This window comes from Poecile atricapillus, chromosome W, assembly GCF_030490865.1.
Source record: "Poecile atricapillus isolate bPoeAtr1 chromosome W, bPoeAtr1.hap1, whole genome shotgun sequence".
NCBI lineage: Eukaryota > Metazoa > Chordata > Aves > Passeriformes > Paridae > Poecile > Poecile atricapillus.
In genome coordinates, this window is record NC_081288.1 from 107291793 (window position 1) to 107317208 (window position 25416).

The 25416-nt window shown below is 36.8% G+C and overlaps 1 protein-coding gene across 10 annotated transcripts in view; it reads left to right on the forward strand.

Annotated features, from left to right (window-relative positions):
- LOC131592353 (transcription factor 4-like) overlaps positions 1-25416 on the forward strand; it is a 56861-nt gene that overhangs the window by 13949 nt on the left and 17496 nt on the right. For 5 of the 10 annotated variants that reach the window (XM_058863800.1, XM_058863803.1, XM_058863802.1 and 2 more), the window contains exons 3-4: positions 4317-4443; positions 5722-5771. In XM_058863800.1, coding sequence (XP_058719783.1) covers positions 4317-4443; positions 5722-5771 — 177 coding nt within the window. Of the gene's footprint in view, positions 1-4316; positions 4444-5721; positions 5772-19693; positions 19916-25416 lie in introns of those variants that run through there. The other 5 variants (XM_058863808.1, XM_058863810.1, XM_058863806.1 and 2 more) reach the window with 3 other exon arrangements.

Consider the following 25416-nt stretch of genomic DNA (forward strand, 5'->3'; position numbering starts at 1 on the left):
AGAATACATTCTAATTAATCCATTGTATACTTAATACATTAAATATTAACATTTGTACATTAATACATGCCAAGAATAATTCATTCTATACAATGCATGCTATATTGCATTCTATACATTATATATAGAACACATTCTAATTAATCCACTATGTATTTAATTCATTAAATGACAATAATTAGCAATACATATTAACCCATTGTATATTTAATCCATTAAATATTAATAATTATTCATTAATACATGCCAAGAATAATTAATTATATGCAATGCATTCTATAATGTTGCATTCTATACATTATATATAGAACACATTCTAATTAATCCACTATATATTTAATTCATTAAATGACAATAATTAGCAATACATATTAACCCATTGTATATTTAATTCATTAAATATTAATAATTATACCTGATTTCATGCCTTGAATAATTAATTCTATACAATTTATTCCATATTATTACATGATATAAATAATATGATATATAGAATACATTGTAATTAATCCACTGTACATTTAATACATTAAATATCAATAATTAGGAATATCAATAAATAGGAATACACTAATTAATCCACTTTACATTTAATACATTAATTATCAATACATTAAATATCAATAATTAGGAATACAGTAATTAATCCACTGTACATTTAATGCATTAAATATCAATATATTAATTATCAATACATTAAATATAAATAATTAGGAATACATTCTAATTAATTCACTGTACATTTAATACATTAAATATCAATAATTAGGAATATCAATAATTAGGAATACAATAATTAATCCACTGTCCATTTAATACATTAAATATCAATAGATTAAATGTCAATAATTAGGAATGCATTCTAATTAATCCACTATAATAATTAGGAATAGACTAATTAATTCACTGTACATTGAATATGTTAAATATCAATACATTAAATATCAATAATTAGGAATATCAATAATGAGGAATATCAATAATTAGGAATACACTCCAATTAATTGACTGTACATTTAATACATTGAACATTATTAATTGGGGCACATATTAATTAATCCAGTGTCCATTCAATACATTAAATATTAATAATACCATAGGGGCATGTTTTATTAATAATTCAATAAAAATATCTATATATTTAAAATAAATTAATAATTCAATATAAATATCAATATATATAAAATTATTATCATACATTAATTATCTGTAATTATAATTATATATAATATTAAAATAGCTGTATTAATTTACAGATATATCTATATATAAAGATCAAATATATTTATACATATAAGTATATAAATATATATCTGTGTATCTATATATAATATCAGGACTTATATATAATATATATAGTATATAATATATGATAAATAATATATAAGATATAATATGTAGCATATAATATATAGTATGTAATTTTCAATACATAATGTATAATATATGATGAATAAGATATAATATATAACCTATAATATATAATATGTAAGGCATAATGTATAATATAAAATATATAACATATAATACATAATATAGAATACATAATATATAATATATAATATGTAATATATAATATATAGTATATATTATATATAGTGTATAATATATCGTGTATGATGTATATAATTTTAATACATAATATATAATACATGATGTATAATATATAATATATAACCTATAATATATAATATGCAAGCTATAATATATAACATATAATATATAGTATATAATATGTAATATATAATATATAATACATAATATATATAATATATATTGTGTACAGTATATAATATATAGTGTATAATATATAATCTTTAATACATAATGTATAATGTATTATGTATAATATATAAAATATAAAATATTATATATGATATGTAATATTTAATATATAATGTATAATATATAATATATCGTATATAATATAATTTATAATTTATAATTTATAATTTATAATTTATAATGTAAAATATATAATATATATAGTGTAAAATATATAATATATAGTTTTTAATATATAATGTATAATATATGATGTATAATATCTAATACATGTTATATAATACGATATATTATATATAGTATATAGTATATAATATATAGTACATAATTTTTAATACATAAAGTATAATATATGATGAATTAGAGTATATAATATATAATGTATAATGTATAATATGATATACAAGGTATAATATATAATATATAGTGTATAACATATAGGATATAATATATAATAATATATGGGATATAATATATAGAATATATATAAAAACATAAAATATAATATCAGGATGTATTCTGTGTTTATTACATGGTGCACATAGGTTATTCTATAGGAATAATTAATTAGAAATTAATATATTCTCCATCAATATTCTAAAGGAATCATTAATTAGTAATTAATATATTCTCCGTTAATATTCTATAGGAGTAATTAATTAGTAATTAATATATTCTCCGTTAATATTCTATAGGAATAATTAATTAGTAATTAATATATTCTTTGTTAATCTTCTATTGGAATAATTAATTAGTAATTAATATATTCTCCATCAATAGATTTTGAATTTGAAATTCCCATTTTTCAGTTTTTATTTCCGCAACCACAAAATCGAAATTTGATAAATTAGAAAATTAAAAATTAATAATTATGTCTTATAAATTCTGTTACAGGTTTTCTAATTATATCATAAATTATTTATTAATAATTATATATTATAAATTGTTTTGTTGATTTTCTAATTGAATTATAAATTATACATTAATAATTAGATATTATAAATTAATAATTAGATATTTTAAATTAATAATTAGATATTATAAATTGCGTTGCAGATTTTATATTTATATGAGAAATTATGAATTATTAATTATATATTATAAATTAATAATTATCTATTATAAAATGTATTGCAGATTTTATAATTATATTGCAAATTATAAATTAATAATTACATATTACAAATTCTGTTACAGATTTTCTAATTATATTCTAAATTATAAATTAATAATTATATATTGCGAATTGCATCACAGAATTTATATTTGCATTTTAAATTGTAAATTGATAATTAAATATAAATTATATATTAATTATATTTAAATTATATAAAAATTTTATATATAATTATATACAGATTTTATTGTATATTTTATATTTATATAATAAATTATAAACTAACAATTATATGTTATAAATTATACTACAAATTTTATATTATAAATTACAAATTAATGATTATATATTATGAATTATATTGCAGATTTTATATTAGAAATTTGAAGTTAATAATTAAGTATTATAAGTTATATTACAGATTTTATATTAGAAGTTATAAATTAATGATTATATATTATATATTGTATTACAGATTCTATATTATTAATTATAAGTTAATAATTAAGTATTATAATTTGAATTGCAGATTTTTTTGTTTGTATTTTAAATTATAAATTAATAATTAAGTATTATGAGTTATATTAGAGATTTTATATTATAAATTATAAATTAATAATTAAGTATTATAAATTATATTAGAGATTTTATAAATTGTAAATTAATAATTAAGTATTATAAGTTACAGATTCCATAGTCTATATTATAAATATTAATTTTGTTTTAATTTTAATTTTGTATAGATCTCATTTAATAAACTATCCTTTAATTTATCTATTTATTTTCATATATTTTATAAATATATATTTATATATATTATTTATATTTATTAATAGATTTTATAAATATAATTAATTTCTATTAATTCAACAATTAATTTTATTGATTAATTGATTAAATTTGAATTTTTTTTGATCCGTTTGATCCCCAAGAAATTCCATTCCCAAATTTTTTCCCCGGGATAACGGAGCCGCCTTTTCCATCCCCCGGGGGATTTGTTGGGATTGAAAAATTCCCGTTCCCAGATTCCCAAATCCCAAATTCCCGCAGAGTTCCCGAGGGTCCCCGGAGCCGGGAATGATCCTGGAATCACGAGGGGATCCTGGGAATGATCCCGGAATTCTGGGGTTGGGAATGGGGAGGGGATCCTTGGAATGGGGAAGGGATCCTGGGAATGATCCTGGAATTCCCGGGTTGGGAATGGGGAAGGGATCCCTGGAATAGGGAGGGGATCCCAGGGATTGGGAGGGGATCCTGGGAATGGGAAAGGGATCCAGAGGGGATCCCGTGGAGCCGGAGGGGATCCCAGAGCTGGGAATGGGGAGGGGATCCCAGGAATCCCAGAGGGGATCCCGGGGATCGGGAGTGGATCCCGAGGATCCGGTGGATCCCAGCTCCGGCCGTGTTCCCGCAGCAGAGCCTGCTGGCCGGGGAGATGGATCTGGGCACGGCCGGGGCGCTGTCCCCCAGCAAAGCCGGATCCCAGTTCTACCAGTACGGAACCAGCGCCCGCCGGAGACCCCTGCACGCCTCCTCCGTGGGTGAGTCATCCCAAAATTCCCAAAAATCCAGGAATTCCCCAAAATCCCAGAAATCCTGAAATGCCCAAAATTCCCAAAAATCCAAAAAACCCCAAAAATCCCCAAAATCCCAGTGTTCCCAGTGCTCCCAGTGCTCCCAGTGACCCCTGCACGCATCCTCTGTGGGTGAGTGATGATCCTGGAAATCCTGGAATTCTCAAAATTCCCAAAAAATCCCAAAATTCCCAAAAAATCCCAAAATTCCCAAAAATCCCCAGATTCCCAAAAATCCCAGTGTCCCCAGTGCTCCCAGTGCTCCCAATATTCCCAGTATTCCCAGTGCTCCCAGTGCTCCCAGTACTCCCAGTATTCCCAGTATCCCCAATATTCCCAGTGTTCTTAGTATTCCCAGGATTCCAAGTGCTCCCAGTAATCCCAATATTCCCAGTATCCCCAGCATTCCCAGAAATCCCAATATTCCCACTGTTCCCAGCATTCCCATCATTCCCAGTACTCCCAGTACTCCCATTATTCCCAGTGTTCGAGTATTCCCAGTATTCCCAGCATTCCCAGTATTCCCAGCATTCCCAGTGCTCCCAGTAATCCCCGTATTCCCAGAAATCCCAGTATTCCCAGCATTCCCAGTGCTCCCAGTACTCCCAGTATTCCCAGTATCCCCAATATTCCCAGTGTTCTTAGTATTCCCAGTATTCCAAGTGCTACCAGTAATCCCAGTATTCCCAGTATTCCCAATATTCCCAGTGCTCCCGGTATTCCCAGAGTTCCCAGTATTCCCAGTGCTCCCAGTATTCCCAGAAATCCCAGTGCTCCCAGTATTTCCAGTATTCCCAGTATCCCCAGCATTCCCAGAAATCCCAATATTCCCAGTACTCCCAATATTCCCAGTATTCCCAGAAATCCTAATATTCCCAGTGTTCCCAGCATTCCCAGTGCTCCCAGTATTCCCAATATTCCCAGTGCTCCCAGTAATCCCCGTATTCCCAGAAATCCCAGTATTCCCAATATTCCCAGTGCTCCCAGTACTCCCAATATTTCCAGTATTCCCAGAAATCCCAATATTCCCAACTATTTCCAGTATTCCCAGCATTCCCAGTGTTCCCAGTATTCCCAGTGCTCCCATCCCCTGAATCCCATTCCGATTTCCCACCCCTGGAATTCTCCATCCTCTCCCGTCCTTTCCTTCCTTCCCGACCGCCAAAATTCCCGGAAAAAATAAAAATTCCCTCTTTTCCTCCAATCCCGAATTTTTTTAACCCTTTCCTTCCCCTTTTGTTCCAGAAGTTCAGACAAAGAAAGTCCGGAAGGTTCCTCCGGGTTTGCCGTCCTCCGTAAGTACCGCGAATTCCATCGGGATGAGAAAATCTGGGAATTCTCAGCTCCGGAATATCGGGAATATCCAATCCCAGGGTGGTTTTTTTTTTCCCGGGAATTTTTTCCCGGTTTTTTTGGGTTTTTTGGGGATTTTATTCCCAAAAAAAGCGGCTTTGAAACATCAAATTCCCAGAGAAAATAAAAAAAAATCCGGGATTTCGCTTCCCGGAGCTGGGAATTTCTCCTTAATTCCCTAATTAAAAAAAAAATCAATCCTCATTTGCATATCTGATTATCGATCTGGGCCTCATTTGCATACGGAGATCCCCGATCGATCCCTCGGGAATTTTTTGGCTTTTCCCGGAGAAAAATCTGTGGGAATTAGCGGTAATTAAGGGTTAATAGCGGTAATTAATTAATAGGGAAGAGATAAGGAATTAATACCAGGAGAGGGACGAGGATTTCTGGGAAAATCCTCGGGAATTTGGCAGCCGGAAAATAAAAGCCGGGAACGGAACTAATTCCCGGATTTTCCTCGTTAATGATGGATTGCTAATTAATAAATGTAATTAAGCAGAGAGGGAAATGGCCGGAATGCTGGGGGGGTCGTTAAATCCGGGGAAAATTCCAGGAATTCCCAAATTGGGAATGGTTTCCCTTCAAAGGGAGGTCCCAAATTGGGAATTTCGGGATTGGAGATGGAAATCCCAGGAATTCTATCAGGGAATTTCCGTATCCTGGTTATTCCTGGATATTTGAATCCTTTCTACTCAAAATTCCCGATTTTTCCGGGAATTAGGGAATGAGAATCCCTCTCCTGACGGAAGAGCACAAACGTTCCCGGATTCCGCTGGAAATTCGGGAATTGCCGCTGGAAATGAAAAGATTTTGGGATTTTTTTCCTTCCTGGATCTCTGGAATTCGGGATTTCCTTTGGAATGTGGGAATGGTGGGAATATTCCCGGGATTTCTGGGATTCAGAAAAACGGGAATCCCAGGAAAACGGGAGGGAAAAACTCGGAAAAATCCCAGGAATTCCAACCAAAACCGTCGGAATCAACGGCCGGGAAAAGGAAGGAGCCGCTTTTTCCGGGATTTTCCTGGGAAATATAGAATTCCCAAGAAATCAGCCGGATGTTGGCTGCGATCCCAGAGTTTTTTCCCGGGATTTGGTTTATCCGGGACAGAGACCCGCCCCCAAAAAAAATTCCCGAGGTTTTGGGAATTCCGGGAGATTCTCGGGAATGTTTTTAAGGGAATTCTTGGAATTGCGGTTCGGTGGGAATTCTTTGGGATGAGGGAGGGGTGGGGGAATTCCCGTTTTTCCCCGTGGATTGGGATCCGTGGGAATTCCATTCCCACTTTTCCGGAATTCATCGCTCCGTCCTTTCCTTCGGGAATTCTGCTGAGATTCCCAAGGGGAAATTCCAGGAATTTATTTATTCCCGAGGGATCGGGATCGGGTTGGGGTCATTCCCGGAATTCCTTCCCGGGATCGCGTCCATCCGCAGCCTCCGGCACCGGGAGCGGGAAAAGAACCAGGATTGGGAAAAAAAACGGGATTTGGGAAAAAAAACGGGAATAGAACCTGGATTTGGGGAAAAACTGGGAATAGAACCGGGATTTAGGGAAAAAAACCGGGAATAAAACTAGGATTTAGGGAAAGAAGTGGGAATAAAACTGGGATTGGGAAAAGAACTAGGAATAAAACTGGGATTTGGGAGCGGGACCGGGATTTGGGAAAAAAAACGGGAATAAAACCAGGATTTGGGAAAAGAACCAGGAATAGAACCAGGAATAGAACCAGGATTTGGGAAAAGAACCAGGATTTGAAACAGGATTTGGGAAAAGAACTGGAATAAAACTGGGATTTAGGAAAAGAACTGGGAATAAAACCGGGATTGGGAAAAAAAACCCGGAATAGAACGGGGATTTGGGAAAAAAACGGGAATAAAACCGGGATTTGGGAGCAGAACCGGGAATAAAACCGGGATTTGGGAAAAGAACCGGGATTGGGAAAAGAACCGGGAATAAATCCAGGATTTGGGAGCAGAACTGGGAATAGAACCAGGATTTGGGAAAAGAACTGGGATTTGGGAGCAGAACTGGGATTTGAACTGGGATTTGGAGCAGGATGGGAGGTGCAGCAGCCAGAGCTGCTCCCATTCCCAGTCTCCCATTCCCAGTTCTCCCATTCCCAGTTCCCATTCCCAGTTTCCATCTCATTCCCAGTCTCCCATTCCCAGTTTCCATTCCCAGTTCCCATTCCCATTTTCCATCTCATTCCCAGTCTCCATCCCACTCGCATTCCCTTTTCCATTCTTCCATTCCATTTCCCATTCTCCCATTCCCATCCCCATCCCCATTCCCAGTTTCCCATCCCTATTCCCAGTTTCCCATTCCCAGTTTCCCATTCCCATTCCCAGTTTCCCATTCCCATCCCCATTCCCACTCTCCCATTCCCATTCCCAATTTCCCCCTCTCCATTCCCAGTTTCCCATTCCCAGTTTTCTATTCCCATTCTCAGTTTCTCATCCCCATTCCCAGTTTCCCACTCTCCCATTCCCATTCCCAATTTCCCCCTCTCCATTCCCGAATCTCTCCCGTCTCCATTTGGGATTCTCCGGGGGTTTTTTTTTTCGGGAAACTCAGGCTCTTCCCTCCTGACCCCGGAGCATCTGTTAGGAAAATTCATTCCCTTTTTTTTTTCCCGATATTCCGTTGGCAGCGGGAAGTGTGAACGGCGCTCGGCTCCGCCGCCTGCTATTTCGGGATATTTACGATCACCTCTCGCTTCCCGAGGGGAAAAGCGTGCCGGGAGTTTATTCCCGGGAAAAACAGCTTGACTGCGCCATGTGCTTCCCGGGACAGTAAAAAGAACAAATCCCGGGAATCGGCGCCGCTCCGAAAACCCGGAATCGCTTCCCCTCCCCCCCCATTCCGGTGCCAGACGGAATTCCCGGAGGTTTCCATTGGGAATGGGAGATGGGAGGGGGATCCCGGTGGGAATGGGGAGGGGAGGGAGGGGAGGGATGGTGGGAGAGGGAGAGGGTGGGATTGGGATCGGAAATGCCAGGAATGGATTGGGATGGGAAATTCTGGGATTGGATTGGGATGGGAAATTCTGGGATTGGATTGGGAGCGGAAATCCCGGGAATGGATTGGGATTGGGATCAGAGATCCCAGGAATGGATTGGATTGGGATCGGGAATCCTGGGAATGGATTGGGATTGGGATCAGAATTCCTGGGAATGGATTTGGATTGGGATCAGAAATCCTGGGAATGGGATTGGGATCAGAGATCCCAGGAATGGATTGGGATCGGAAATCCCAGGAAAGGATTGGGATTGGGATCGGAAATGCCGGGAATGGATTGGGATTGGGATCAGAAATGCCGGGAATGGATTGGGATGGGAAATTCTGGGATTGGATTGGGAGCGGAAATCCCGGGAATGGATTGGGATTGGGATCAGAAATTCCAGGAAAGGATTGGGATCGGAAATCCTGGGAATGGATTGGGATTAGAGATCCCAGGAATGGATTGGATTGGGATCGGAAATCCCGGGAATGGATTGGGATCGGAATTCCTGGGAATGGATTGGGATCAGAAATCCTGGGAATGGATTGGGATCAGAGATTCCAGGAAAGGATTGGATTGGGATCGGAAATCCTGGGAATGGATTGGGATTGGGATCAGAGATTCCAGGAAAGGATTGGATTGGGATCGGAAATCCTGGAAATGGATTGGGATTGGGATCGGAGATCCCGGGAATGGATTGGATTGGGATCAGAAATCCCGGGAATGGATTGGGATCGGAAATCCCGGGAATGGATTGGGATCAGAGATCCTGGGAATGGATTGGAATCGGAAATCCTGGGAAAGGATTGGGATCGGAAATCCTGGGAATGGATTGGGATCGGGATCAGAGATCCCAGGAATGGATTGGGATCAGAGATTCTGGGAATGGATTGGGATTGGGATCAGAAATCCCGGGAATGGTTTGGGATCAGAAATCCTGGGAATGGATTGGGATCGGAGATCCTGGGAATGGTGAAAGGAAGAAAAAGGAAATCTGGAAATAAAGAAGGAAATCAAGGAGGAAATCAAGGAAATAAAAAGGAAATTAAGGAAAAATATGGGAATTAAAGAAATAAAAGGGAAATTAAGGAAATGAAGGAAATTAAAATGGAAATAAAGGAAATAAAAGGGAAATTAAGGAAAAAAAGAAGGAAATGAAGGAAAAATATGGAAAAGAGGGAAATAAAGAAGGAAATTAAGGAAAAAGGGTTTAAATTAAGGAAATAAAAGGGAAAATAATTAAAATAAAAAAGAAATGAAGGAAATAAAAGGGAAATTAGGGAAATAAAAAGGAAATTAAGGAAATAAAGAAGGAAATTAAGGAAAAATATGGAAATAAAGGAAATAAAGGAAATAAAGAAAAAAATGAAGGAAATAAAAATGGAAATGAAGGAAATAAAAGGGAAATTAAGGAAATAAAGATGAAAATGAAGGAAATAAAAAGGAAATTAAGGAAATAAAGAAGGAAATTAAGGAAATAAAGATGGAAATGAAGGAACTTTTTGGCCTCCCCCAGCTTTTCCCACTTTTCCAGAAGCTTCCCTAAAATCCCCACCCCCGTCCGGATTCCCTGGAATCGCGGAGGCTCCGGAAAGGAGCTGCCATCCCTAAAAACCACCGGAATTTCCATCCCGGAACCGGGAGAACGAATTCCCGTCGAGATTCCCGCTCCGTTCCCACTCTCATCTCGATTTTTTTTTTTTTCATGGAATATTTGGGATCTTTCTCCTGAAGATCTCCCGGAATCCGCAGGTTGTTTTTTTTTCCCAAAAAACTTCCCTGTTTTGTTTTTTTTTTTTAATTTTGTTGGGAATGTTGCGTTTTCCAGGGAAAAAAAAAAAAAAAATTTGGAGAATCACCATAAGGAGCTTCTTTGCATTTTTAATTTAGTAACTAACATATGAATACATTTGCATATTAATGAGTTGCAGATTAAATCATGCATACATAATTGCCTCCTTACTGTGTTTAATGTTCTTCAAAAAAAAAATCAAATCTCCAGCTCGGTTTTGATGGATGGAAAAGGGGAAAAAATTCCGATTGCAGCAGGAGGAGGAGCGGGAATTCTCATCCCGGATCCCGCGCCAAAAATCCATGGAAAAAGGAGCTTCTCTGGCCTTGTTTTTTCCTTGGATTTGTGTTTTCCGCGGAGCCGGGGGTTTTTTTTCCCTATTCATAATCATTAATGCATCTGCTAATTATCCCGGCATATGTCGTTAACCCCTTCCCCGCCGCAGCCCATCCCGAGCTTTTTTTCCCGGAATTCCGAGGGTTTTTAGGGAATTGTCGCTTTTCCCTCCGGTGAGGATCACGGAATTATCCCGGGGATTATTTGGGATGGGATTTGTGGCTTCATCCTCTCCACCCTGGGATGTTCCCGGTGTTTTTAAAGCTCTGGGAAAAGGGGGATGGGGTGAAAAATCCCGGAATTCCGCAGGGATCCGGAATGTTCGGCTCCGGTTCTGTTCGGGAGGGATTTTTTTGGGAATTTGAGGAGAAAGCTGGAAAATCCCGGGATTTCTCAGGGGATTTCCCTTCATCCCTTCACTGTTTTTCCAAGGAAAAACAATTTCCCGGGAATTCTGGCTTCAGCCACCCCTTAAATCCCCTTTTCCCGTGCCGGGACCTTCCGGAATTCCCGGGATTCGCGGAAAGACGGGATCAGCCCAGGCTCCTTCTCCTTCTCCTTCATTCCCGGAATTTTCCCGCTCCCGTGGCCGGGAATTCCGGGAGCTCGGGGATGGGAAGAAACGGCTTCTCCTTCCCTCCGGAATCTTCGGGAATTTTGGGATAAATCCTCCCCGATCCCGAATATTCCCAAGGAAATGGCGGGATGGGAATCGACCGCGGAGGATCCCAATGGAATTCCGGCTCTTCCCTCGGGAATTTGGGAATATTCGGGAATTTTTGGGATATTTCCATTCCCTATCCCATACCGAAATTCCCATGGAATTTTTTTTTCGGGATGAGTTTGCGATCTGGAACTCTGGGTTCGAATTCCTGGGATATTTTCCTTCGGATCCGAGGTTTTTTTTGGGATGCTCCCAGGGAATTTTTTTTTCCCTGGATTTTTTAAGTCCATTTATTTCCATTCCTGCATTTTTTAATTTCATATTTTTTTAATTTAATTTTTTAAATTTAATTTTATTCTTTTAATTTTATTCTTTTAATTTTATTCTTTTAATTTTATTTTTTTAATTTTATTTTTTTTATTTTATTTAATTTTTTTTTCCATGTTTTTATTCCCCTTTTTTATTTTATTTTCCTGGGATATTTTAGGCACAAATCAGGAATTTTCAAGGATCGTTCCAAGCTGATTTTAGGGATGGTTTAAAGCAGTTTTATCCCAGTTCTTGGAATTAAAATCTCCATTTTTGGGGCTGTTAAAAGGGTAAAAATCTCCATTTTTGGGGCTGTTTAAAGGTTAAAAATCTCCATTTTTGGGGCAGTTAAAAGGTTAAAAATCTCAATTTTTGAGGCTGTTTTTGGGCTGTTTTAGTGCAGTTTTTAGGCTTTTTATGGATTAAAAATCTCGATTTTTAGGGCAGGTTTTGGGCAGTTTTATTTGAATCCATAGGGTTAAAATCTCCATTTTTGGGGCAGTTTCATTTTAATTCCCAGGGGTTAAAATCTCCATTTTTGGGGCTGTTTTGGGGCTGTTTTAGGGCAGTTAAAAGGTAAAAAAATCTCGATTTTTGGGGCAGTTTTAGGGCAGTTAAAAACTTAAAAAATCTCTATTTTTGGGCTGTTTTGGGGCTGTTTTTGGGGCAGTTAAAGGGTTAAAAATCTCGATTTTTGGGAGCTGTTTTAGGGCAGTTTTGGGGCAGTTAAAGGGTTAAAAATCTCGATTTTTGGGGCTGTTTTGGGGCAGTTTAGTTTCAATTCCTCGGGTTAAAATCTCAATTTTTGAGGCTTTTTTTGGGCAGGTAAAAGGTTAAAAATCTGTCTTTTTGGGGCTGTTTTATTGCAATTCCCTGGGTTAAAATCTCGATTTTAAGGCAGTTTTGGGGCTATTTTAGGACAGTTTTTGGGGTTGTTTTAGGGCAGTTTTGGGGCTGTTTTAGGGCAGTTAAAAGGTTAAAAATCTCGATTTTGGGGGCTGTTTTAGGGCAGTTTTGGGGCAGTTAAAAGGTTAAAAAATCTCGATTTCTGGGGCAGTTTCATTTCAATCCCCAGGGTTAAAAATCTCCGTTTTTGAGCTATTTTAGGGTCGTTTTTAGGGCAGTTTCATTTCAGTTCCTAGCGTTAAAATCTCGATTTTAGGGGCAGTTTTAGGGCAGTTAAAGGGTTAAAAATCTCGATTTTTGGGGCTGTTTTGGGGCAGTTGAAAGATTAAAAATCTCAATTTTGGGGCTGTTTTAGGGCAGTTTTGGGGCAGTTAAAAGGTTAAAAATCTCCATTTTTGGGGCTGTTTTAGGGCAGTTTCGGGGCAGTTTCATTTCAATCCCAGGGTTAAAAATCTCGGTTTTGGGGGCTGTTTTGGGGCAGTTTTAAGGCAGTTAAAAGGTTAAAAAATCTCGATTTTTGGGGCTGTTTTAGGGCAGTTTTGGGGCTGTTTTATTGCAATTCCCAGGTGTTAAAATCTCTATTTTTGGGGCTGTTTTAGGGATGTTTTAAGGCAGTTAAAAGGTTAAAAAATCTCGACTTTTAAGGCTGTTTTAGGGCAGTTAAAGGGTTAAAAATCTCGATTTTTGGGGCTGTTTTTTGGCTGCTTTGGGGCTGTTTTATTGCAATTCCCATGGTTAAAAATCTCGATTTTTGGGGCTGTTTTAGGGCAGTTTTGGGGCAGTTAAAAGGTTTAAAATCTCGATTTTAGGGCTGGTTTTGGGCTGTTTTATTGCAATTCCCAGGGGTTACAATCTCGATTTTTGGGGCTGTTTTAGGGCAGTTTTGGGGCTGTTTTAGGGCAGTTAAAAGGTAAAAAAATCTCGATTTTTGGGGCTGTTTTAGGGCAGTTTTGGGGCTGTTTTAGGGCAGTTTTGGGGCAATTAAAAACCTCTATTTCTGGTGCAGTTTCCTTTCAATCCCCGCGTTCCAATCTTGCTTTCTGGGCCCGTTTTCCCTCTTCCAGGGCCGCTCCCGGCAGTTTTTTTGGGAATGCGGGGGGGCAGCAGCTGCGCACAAAGCTGGGAGCGAGCCAGGAGCGGGGCCAGATGGCGGCGGGGATGGGGATGGGCACGGCCCCGCTCCTGCTCCTGCTCCTTCCCCTCCTCCCTTCGCCTTCCTCCCGCCTCCCTTGGCCTTTTCCCTTCCTTTATTTTCCTTTCTTTCCTTCTTTTATTTTCCCTTCCTCCCTTCTTCCTTTCCCTTCTTTCCTTCTTTTCTTCTCCCTTCCTCTTTCTCCCTTCTCCGTTCTTTCCTCCTTTTCTTTTCCCTTCCTCCCTTCTCCCTTTCCCTTCTTTTCTTCTCCCTCCTCCCTTCGCCTTCCTCCCATCTCCCTTGACCTTTTCCCTTCTTCTTTTATTTTCCCTTCTCCCTTCCTCCCTTTCTCTTCTTCTCCCTCCTCCCTTGGCCTTTTCCCTTCTTTTCTTTGCCCTTCCTCCCTTCCTCTTTTCCCTTCTTCCCTTCTTTTATTTTCCCTTCTTTCCTTCTTTTCTTCTCCCTTTCTCTTTCTCCCTTCTCTGTTCTTTCCTTCTTTTCCCTTCCTCCCTTCTCCTCCTTTGGCCTTTTCCCTTCTTTTATTTTCCCTTCCTCCCTTCCTCCCTTCTCCCTTTCCCTTCTTTTCTTCTCCCTCCTCACTTGGCCTTTTCCCTTCTTTTATTTTCCCTTCTTTTCTTCTCCCTTCTCTCTTTCCCTTCTTTCCTTCTTTTCTTCTCCCTTCCTCTTCCTCCCTTTGCCTTTTCTTCTCCCTCCTCCCTTTCCCTTCTTTCCTTCCTCCCTCCTCCCTTTCCCTTCTTTCCTTCCTCCCTCCTCCCTTTCCCTTCTTTCCTTCCTCCCTCCTCCCTTTCCCTTCTTTTCTTCTCCCTCCTTTTCCCTTCTTTCCTTTTCTTCTCCCTTCTCCCTTCTTTCCTTCTCTGTTCTTTCCTTCTTTTTTCTTTTCCCTTCCTCCCTTCTCCTTTCTCCTTCCCTTCTTTTCTTCTCCCTTCTCCCTTGGCCTTTTCCCTTCTTTCCTCCTTTTCTTTTCCCTTATTTTCTTCTTTTCTTTTCCCTTCTCCCTTTGCCATTTCCCTTCCTCCCTTCTCCCTTTCTCTTCTTTCCTTCCTCCCTTCTCCCTTGGCCTTTTCCTTTCTTTCCTCTCATTTTCCCTCCTTTCCTTCTTTTCTTCCTCCCTTCCTCCCTCCTTTCTTTCCCTTTTCCCTTCTTTTCTTTGCCCTTCCTCCCTTCTCCCTTCTCCCTTTCCCTCCTTTCCTTCTTTCCTTCTTTTCTTTTCCTTCCTCCCTTCTCTCTTGGCCTTTTCCCTTCTTTCCTTCTTTTATTTTCCCTTCTTTTCTTCTCCCTTCCTCCCTCCTTTCTTTCCCTTTTCCCTTCTTTTATTTTCCCTTCTCCTCCCTTCTCCCTTTCCCATTTTTTCCTTCCTTCTCCCTCCTCCCTTCACCTTCCTCCCTTCTCTCTTGGCCTTTTCCCTTCTTTCTTTCTTTTCTTTTCCCTTCTTTCCTTCTTCTCCCTTCCTTTTTCCTTTCCCTTCTTTTCTTTCTCCCTTCTTTTCTTTTCCTTTCCTCCCTTCTCCGTTCTTTCTTTCCTTCTTTTCTTCTCCCTTCTCCTCCTTTCTCCCTTTCCCTTCTTTTTTTTTTCCTCCTCACTTTCACTTCTTTCCTTCTTTTTTCTTTTCCCTTCCTCCCTTCTCACTTCTTTCCTTCTTTTCTTTCTCCCTTCCTCCCTCCTTTCTTTGCCTTTTCCCTTCTTCACCCTTCTTTCCTCCTCCCTTTCCCTTCTTTTCTTCTCCCTCCTCACTTTCCCTTTTCTTTTCTTTTCTTTTCTTTTCTTTTCTTTTCTTTTCTTTTCTTTTCTTTTCTTTTCTTTTCTTTTCTTTTCTTTTCTTTTCTTTTCTTTTCTTTTCTTCTTTTCTTTTCTTTTCTTCTCTTCTCTTCTCTTCTCTTCTCTTCTCTTCTCTTCTCTTCTCTTCTCTTCTCTTCTCTTCTCTTCTCTTCTCTTCTCTTCTCTTCTCTTCTCTTCTCTTCTCTTCTCTTCTCTTCTCTTCTCTTCTCTTCTCTTCTCTTCTCTTCTCTTCTCTTTTCCTCCCTCTCCCTCGTCCCTTCTCCCTTCTTTCCTTTTCTTCTCCCTTTCCCTTCTTCCCTTCTTTTCTTCTCCCTTTTTTCCTGCTCCCTTCGTCTTCCTCCCTTCTCCCTTTGCCCTTTCCCTTTTTCTCCCTTTTCTCCATTTTCTCTTCTCCCATTTTTCCTTTTCCTTTTCCCTCCTCTCTTCTCCTTTTCCCTCCTCCCTTTTCCCTTCTCTCTCCTTTTTTCCCTTCTCCTTCTTCCCTTTCCTTCCTCCCTTTTCCTTCTCCTCCCTTCTCTCCTCCTCCCATTTCCCTTCTCTCCATTTCCTCTTTTCCTTTTTTTCCCCTTTTCCCTTTTCCCTTTTCCCAGCCCAGAAACTCGGGATGGGGACACGGAAACAGAGCTGGGGCGGGAAAGGAAAAGAAGGAAAAGAAGGAAAAAAAGGGAAATTTAAACCAAAAAAAAAAAAAGGAGGCGAGGAAAAAGAGGAAAGGGAAAAAGAAGGAAAAGAAATGAAGGAAAAAAAGGGAAATTGAAACCAAAAAAAAAAGGAAGGAGAGAGAAAAGAAGAAAGGGGAAAAGAAAGAAAAGAAGGAAAAAGAAAGGAAAGAAAGAAAGAAAGAAAGAAAGAAAGAAAGAAAGAAAGAAAGAAAGAAAGAAAGAAAGAAAGAAAGAAAGAAAGAAAGAAAGAAAGAAAGAAAGAAAGAAAGAAAGAAAGAAAGAAAGAAAGAAAGAAAGAAAGAAAGAAAGAAAGAAAGAAAAGAAGGAAAAAAGGGGAAATTGAAACCAGAAAAAAAAAAAGGAAGGAGAGGGAAAAGAGGAAAAAGCAAAGAAGGGAAAGACGGAAAAAGGAAGGAAAGAGAGGTGGAAAAGGGAAAAAAGAAGAGGAAATATAAAAAGAGAAGGAAAACAAAGGGAAAGAGGAAGAAAAAGGGGGAAAAAGAGGAGGAAAAGGAAAATATTTTGGAAGGGGAAGATGGAAAAGGAAAAGGAAGGGAAAGGGAAGAGGAGGAGGAAGGGAAAAGCAGGGAAGGAGAAATCTGAGGGAATAAAAATGGAAAGGATGAAAAAAGAGGGAGAAATTTGGGAAAGGAGGGAAAAAGTGAAGGAGGAAAAGGAGAAAGTGAAGAAAATGGGAAAAGAGGGAAAGGAGGGAATGAGGGGAAAGGGAAAAGGGTAAAAAGAAGAGGAAAAAGAGGGAGAAAAGAGGAGAAGAAGCAAAAAGAGGAGGAAAAGAAAGGAGGGAAAGGGAAAAGAGGAGAAAGGAAAAAAAGAAAGAAAAAGGGAGAAAAAAGAAGGAAAAACCAGGAGGAGGAAAAGAGAACGGAAAAAAAAGGGGGGGAAAAGAGGAGGAAGAAAAAGGGGGAAGGGAAAAGAGGGAGGAGAAGAAAAAGGAACGAGAGGAGGGAAAGGGAAAAGAAAATGAAAGAAGAGGGGGAAGGGAAAAGAGGAAAGAAAAAAGAGGGGAAAAGGGGAGAAAAAGAGGGGAAAAGTGGGAAAAAAGGGAAAAGAGGAGCAGATGAGAGGGGAAGGGGAGGAAGGAGCGGAAGAGGAGAAAAAGGGGGGAAAAGAGGAGAAAAAGAAAGGAAAAGGGGGAAAAGAGGAGAAGATGGGGAAGGAAAAGGGAGGAAAAGAGGAGAAAAAGGGGAAAAGAGGAGAAAAAGGGGAAAAGAGGAGAAAAAGGGGAAAAGAGGAGAAAAAGGGGAAAAGAGGAGCAGATGTGAAGGGAAAGGGGAGGAAGGAGAGGAAAAGGAGAAAAAGAGGAGGAAAAAAGGGAAAAGAGGAGAGGGGAAAGGGGGGAAAGAGGAGAAAAGGGGGAAAAGAGGAGCAGACGAGAGGGGAAAGGGAGGAAAGAGGAGAAAAAAGGGGAGAAAAGAGGAGCAGGAGCTCTGGGAAAGGGGAGAAAAGAGGAGGAAAAGGGGGAAAAGAGGGAAAAGGGAAAAGAGGAGAGGAGCAAAGCGGAGCAGGTGCTGGGAGAAAGGGGAGGAAGCAGCGGAAGAGGAGAAAAGAGAAGAAAAAGAGGAGAAAAAGGGAAAAGAGAAAAGAGGAGGAAAAAGGGAGGAAAGAGGAGAAAAAGGGAAAAGAGGAGAAAAGAGGAGAAAAAGAGAAAAGAGGAGAAAAAGGGGAGGAAAGAGGAGAAAAAGGGAAAAGAGAAAAAGGGAAAAGAGGAGAAAAAGAGGAGGAAAAGGGGAGGAAAGAGGAGAAAAAGGGAAAAGAGGAGAAAAAGAGGAGGAAAAGGGGAGGAAAGAGGAGAAAAAGGGAAAAGAGGAGCAGGCGCTCGGAGAAAGGGGAGAAAAGGAGGAAAAGGGAAAAGAAGAGAGGAGAAAAGAGGAAAAGAGGAGAAAAGTGGAGCAGGCGCTTGGGGAAAGAGGAGAAAAGAGGAAAGGGGAGGAAAAGGGGAGAAAAAGGAAAAGAGAGGAGGAGAAAGAGGGAAAAGAGGAGAAAAAGGGGAGAAAAGAAGATCAGGAGCTCAGGGAAAGAGGAGAGAAGAGGAGGAAAGGGGGGAAAAGAGGAGAAAAAAGGGGAGCAAAGCGGAGCAGGCACTCGGGGAAAGGGGAGGAAGCAGCAGAAGAGGAGAAAAGAGGAGAAAGGAGAAAAAGGGGGGAAAGGGAAAAGAGGAGCAGACGAGGGGGAAAAAGGAGAAAAGGGGAAAAGAGAAGAGGAGAAGAGGGAGGAAGGAGGAGGAAAGAGGAGCAGACGCTTGGGGAAAGGGGAGGAAGGAGTGGAAGAGGAGAAAAGAGGAGAAACGGGAGGAAAAGGGGAAAAGAGGAGGGAAAAAGGAGAAAAGAGAAGGAAAGAGGGAGGAAAAGCGGAGCAGGCGCTGGGGAAAGGGGAGGAAGCAGCGGAAGAGGAGAAAAGAGGAGGAAAGAAGAGGAAAAGAGGAGGAAAAAGGGAAAAGAGAAGAGGGAAAAGAGGAGGAAAAGAGGAAAGGAGAAAAAGTGGAGAAGAGAGGAGAAAAGAGGGAGGAAAAGCAGAGCAGGCTCTCAGGGAAAGGGGAGGAAGCAGCGGAAGAGGAGAAAAGAGAAAAAAAGAGGGAAAAGAGGAGGAAAAGAGGGAAAAGAGAAGAAAAGAGGGAAAAGAGAAGAAAAGAGGAAAAAAGGGGAGAAAAAGAGGGAAAAGAGGAGAAAAAGAGGGAAAAGAGCAGAGGAGCAAACCAGAGCAGGCTCTGAGGGAAAGGGAGGAAGCAGCGGAAGAGGAGAAAAGAGAAAAAAAGAGGGAAAAGAGGAGAAAAATAGGGAAAAGAGGAGGAAAAGAGGGAAAAGGGAAAAGAAAAGAGGGAAAAGAGGAGAGGAGCAAAGCGGAGCAAGCTCAGGGAAAGAGGAGGAAGCAGCAGAAGAGGAGAAAAGAGGAAAAAAGAGGAAAAAAGGGGAGAAAAAGAGGGAAAAGAGGAGAAAAAGAGGAGGAAAAGAGGAGGAAAAGAAGGAAAAGGGAAAAGAAAAGAGGGAAGAGAGGAGCAAAGCGGAGCAAGCTCTGAGGGAAACGGGAGGAAGCAGCGGAAGAGGAGAAAAGAGAAGAGGAAAAAAGGGGAGAAAAAGAGGGAAAAGAGGAGGAAAAGAGGGAAAAGAGGAGAGGAGCAAAGCGGAGCAGGCTCTGAGGGAAAGGAAAGGGAGGAAGCAGCGGAAGAGGCGGCGGGCGGGCGCGCGGCCGGGCGGGAGAGAGAAGCGCAAGGCGGAGAGGAGGAGGAGGAGGAGGAGGAGGAGGACACAAGGACGCTCCGGGCTGGCGCAGGAAGGGGCGGGTCGCTCCCATTGCCGGTTCCCATTCCCTATTCCCGGTTCCCATTCCCCGTTCCCGGTTTCTCGGGGCGGGGGAGGTGGAGCCGGGGGTTCCCGAGCGGTTCCGAGCGGTTCCGGAGCGCACCATGTACTGCGCGTACCCCGTGGCGGCCGGAGGCTCCCTCGTGTATTTCCACGGAGGAAAAGCGGTAAGAGCAGCGATTCCAAAGCTTTCCCAAAGCTTTTCCCGAAGCTTTTCCAAGGGTTTTCTTTCCCGACTCCCAGCGAGCGAAACTTTAGGGAGAAGCGACTCCGCCGAAAGCTTTTCCTGCTTTCATTTTTTTGGGCTGGATTTTGGGAAAAGATGGAACGGAAAAAAGAGGAGAGGGGGGAGGGAAGGGTCGGTGTTTTCCATGGATATCAAATAATTTGGGAATGTTGGGAAAAACGAGAGGTTCCCAGTTTGGGAGCGCATCTGGAATAACGGGAAGGGCTGGGATTCATTATTCCCATCCCGCTTTTCCAGTGGAATTTTAGGGATTGGTCACAGCTCTGCCCCCCCTCCTCCCTCCGGGCCTTTTGTTTGGGATATTTTTGGGAAGAATGCGCCGGCAGGATGTGGGAAAAAAAAAAAAAATCCAAGAAAAAAAACTCTGGGAAGAGAGATCCAAAAATTCCCCGGAGCTTCGCTCGCCTCATCCCAGTCCAAAGGTGGACTTTATTTTATTTTATTTTATTTTATTTTATTTTATTTTATTTTATTTTATTTTATTTTATTTTTATTTTTATTTTATTTACTTTTATTTTAATTTATTTTATTTTATTTTATTTTACTTTATTTACGTTATTTTTTTATTTTATTTCACTTTATTTACTTTATTTTATTTTATTTCTTTCATTTTATTCATTTTATTTTATTTTTTTATTTTATTTCTTTCATATTAGTTTATTTATTTTATTTTACTTTATTTTATTTTATATCTTTTATTTCTTTTATTTTAGGTTAGTTTATTTATTTTATTTTATTTTATTTTATTTTATTTTATTTTATTTTATTTTATTTTCTATCTTTTATTTTATTTCTTTTATCCCAGATTTTATTTCATTTTTTATTTATTTTTTTAGGAATTTTTTCAAGGAGTTATTCCCATTTCCCCCCCCCCCAAATAAAAAAGTTCCTGCGGAGTTCGGGAATAAAATCCGGGAATAAAATCCAGGAATAAAATCCGGGAGAGCACCTGGAGAATTCCCAGAGCTTGGAGCAACTTCCTGGGATTTATTTTTAATTTCATTTAAAGGATTTTAATTCGATTTTAATTGGAATTTCCTTTGGGAATTTTTTTCCTTGGAGTTTTTTTTGGGGGGGGGGGAGGGAATCAGAATTCCCAAAGATCCGAGGGAAAAAATTCCCAAAGAATCCTCGTGCAATTCCTGCTTTTTCTCCTCTCGCTGCCCAAACTCCGGAAATGTTTTGGGGTTTTTTTTTTCCTGGGAATAAACAAAAATCATTCCCAAAAAAAAAATCCTGGAGGGTGGAAATTTGGGAAAAGGAGGCCTGGAAAAAATTCCAGGTGGGATTTGCTGCCGGGTTTTATTTCCTTTATTTTTATTTCCTTTATTTTTATTTCCTTCATTTTATTTTCTTTATTTTTATTCCTGTTTTTTTTTTTTTTTTCCTCCTTCTCATCCCAAAAAATCTTTGGGAATTTGGAGGTTTTTTAGCAGGATTAATTAATTTAATTAATTTAATTAATTTATTCATTCCTGGTTTTCCCTAAAAATCCCCCGGAGCGGGAGGGAAGCGGAAATGGGAATTTTGGGGGTTTTTTTTCCTGGAATTTGGGGTTTTCAGGGAGAATTTTTTGGGAAAAACGACAAAAAAAAGGGAATTTGGGATGGGCCGAGCTCCGGATTCCCCCCAAATCCCGAAATTCCAGAGGATTCCCGGGAATCTCCGAGGGTTTGGGATTGTTCGGAATTCCAGCGGGAAAATCCATCGGGATGGGAAAAGAGCAGGGGCTGAGGGATCAATCAATCAATCAATCAATTAAGTAATTAATATTGGAGATAAATCAATAAATAATCGATCGATATTGGAAGGGATCAATAAATGAGGAAAGGAATCAATCGATATTGCAGAGAAATCAATAAATGATCAATATTGGAAGGAAAGGATTAATCAATCAATCAATATTAGAAATAAATCAATAATCAATATTGGAAGGGAAGCAATCAATAAATGAGGAAAGGAATCAATCAATCAATATTAGAGAGAAATCAATAAATAATCGATCAATATTAAAAGGAAAGCGATCAATAGATAAGGGAAGGAATCAATCAATCAATAATGGAGCAATAAATCAATAAATAATCGATATTGAAAGGGAAGCGTTCAATAGATGAGGAAAGGAATCAATCAATCAATCAATCAGTGTTAGGTATTGGAAAAAAATCAATAAATTCAGAAATGAGTCTTGGTTATTGGAAGCCAATCAATCAATCAGGCAATCAATCAATAAGGGGGTATTGGAAATAAATAATCAATCAATCAATAGTTGGTATTGGAAATAATCAATCAATCAATAGTTGGTATTGGAAATAATCAATCAATCAATAGTGGGTATTGGAACTAAAGAATCAATCAATCAATCAATCAATAGACCAGGATTGGATATTGGAATTAATGCAATCGATCAATAAATCAATCAATGCATTGATCAGTGTCGGATATTGGAAGGACAGGGATCAATTAAGAAATCAATCAATCAATCAGTATTGGCTGTGGGAGCAATAGAAATCGATCAATCAATCTATAAATCGATATTGGCCATGGGAGTGATAGAAATCAATCAATCAATCAATCAATCAATCAATCAGTTCTGGCTTTGGGAGTGATCAATCAATCAATCAGAATTGGCAATGGGAGCGATAGCAATCAATCAATCAATCAAATAATCAAATAATCAATCATATAATCTATCAATCAATCAGTATTGGATATGGGAGCGATAGAAAATCAATCAATCAATCAATCAGTATTGGCTATGGGAGTTAATCAATCAATCAATTGATCGATCAATCAGTATTGGCTCTGGGAGTTAATCAATCAATCAATCAGTATTGGTTCTGAGAGTTAATCAATCAATCAATTGATCAATCAATCAATCAGTATTGGCTATGGGAGTTAATCAATCAATCAATCAATCAATCAATATTGGCTACGGCAGCAATATGAATCAATCGATCGATGAATCTATCAATCAATCAATCGATCAATCCTGCAGTTCAAGGATCAATAATCCCTGGGAATGAATCAATATCGGGAATCAATCAATAAACACCGGGAGGGATTTATTAATGAGCTGGCGTTTATCAATAATTAATAATTAATCAATGAATCGATTGATCAATGAACAGCGGAGTATTCCTGTGGAAATCAATCAATAACTGATCAATTCCAGCCTAGGAATCAATAACTGATCAATCACGGGATTTATTGATAAGCTACTTAATTTCTCCGTTAATTAATTAATATTCCTCTGGGAATTGATTTAGAATTGATTGATTGTGATATCAAATATTAATAATATTAGGTATTAATAAGTGTTTTAATTATTGATCATTAGAAATTAATATTTAGTTATTGATGAGTATTAATTATTATATTAAATGTCAATATTTATTCTAAATTAGATATTAAAGATTAATATTAAATATAGATATTAAATACATATTAATTAGATTAATTTGTATATATTAGACATATATTAAATATATTGATTAGAGATAATTAATTGATAATTAATGTGATATTAATGTAGATATTAAATATATATTTACAGATATTAAGTATTAAATAGAACTATTAAATAATTAATAGATATTAAATGCTATTAAATGTGGCCATTAATAGATATTAAATATAAATAATTGATTAATTAATGATTATCCAATCTATTAATGATGCTATTAATTCTTGGTGTTTAAAAGATATTAAATGAGGAAAAAATCCAATTAGTAAAGATAATAAATCCAATTATTAATTATATTAAATATAATAATCCAAATATTAATTATTTATTAATGGGCTAGTAGATCAATTATTATGCAAAATGTATTAATTAGGTATTAATTGTGGTTATTAAGTACAGTATTATTAATGGATATTACAAATAGATGTGATATATTGAATATACTTAAAATATGTGATCAGTAATTAATAATTAATTAATATAATAGATATTAATTGAATGTCTCTAATCTATTAAATAGATCTGATTTATTAAGTATGTCTAAATTAATTAAAACCGAATTTAATGAGATGCAAAACAGGTCAACTTTGATCTCAAATAGTGATAATTGAATCTGCATATTAATAAGCAATATTAAAGATAAATATTTACCCAGAAATATCAAAATATTAATATTAATATTAATATTAAATAGAAATATTATTATTAATATAAATATAAAATAATATATTTTCAAGTTTATTGAATATGCATATTAAGTATTAATTTAACTAATATTAATAATATTATTAATACTAAACATGGATATAAATAAATCTTTTATAAAATATAAATTTTAATATTAATATTAATTTGCAAGTTTAATTAGGAATATTAATTATAAAATTAATTATTTTAATTTTATAAATATATTAATTATATTGATCTATATTAAGTACAAATAGTGAAGATAAATATTAGGAGTATTAATTAAAAATATTAATTAGAATATTAAATAGAAATATGGCAGAGAAATATTAAATAAAAATATTAATATTAATTAGAATATTAAATATTAATTAGATTCCATCCTATATAAATTATGTTAAATTCAATTAATTAATTTACATAGAGATTATGCAATTAAATATGCAGATGCTCATTTGCATAAAGTCGAATATGAGACTCGCCATTGGATATTATCTATTAATATTTATTAATTCATTAATTATTAATTATTTATGGAATATGTTCATGTAAAGGGGAAAAATGGGAATAAAATGGGGAGAAATAATTAAAAATAGAAATTAAAAATTAATAAATGAAATAAATCGAGAAATAAAGAAATAGAAATAGAAATAATCGTTAATAAGTGAAATAAATTGAAAAATAATTAAAAAGATAGAGAAATAACTGTTCATAAATGAAATAAATCGAGAAATTAATAAAAATAAAGAGAAATAAACGTTAATAAATGAAATAAATGGAGAAATCATTTAAAATATTTTAATATTTTATTTAATATTTAAAATTTTATTTTAATATTGAATTTTAATATTGAATTAACCCTAATTAAAAACAAATCAAAACAAATTAAAAATAAATCAATGTGGAAATAAATAAAATCATTAAAATTAATTAAAATAAATCCCAACCAAAGTTTGATTTTCCTTCTTTATTAATTAATAACTTGGTAATTAATTAAGAAATTCCATGAATCAATGAGTTTTAATTATTAATTTTAAAGCTCTAAGTTTTTAATTAATAAATTGAATTTGGAAATTATTCTTGATTTGAAGTTGATTGGGGATTTTAATTTATGATTTTCATTAATTAATATTTGATTAGTTATTTCTTTAAATATATTGTAAGTTTTCATTATCATTAATTAATATTTGATTCGTCATTAATTTTAATATATTGTATATTTGAATGAACAATTTTCATTAATTAATATTTGATTTGTTTTTCTTTAAATA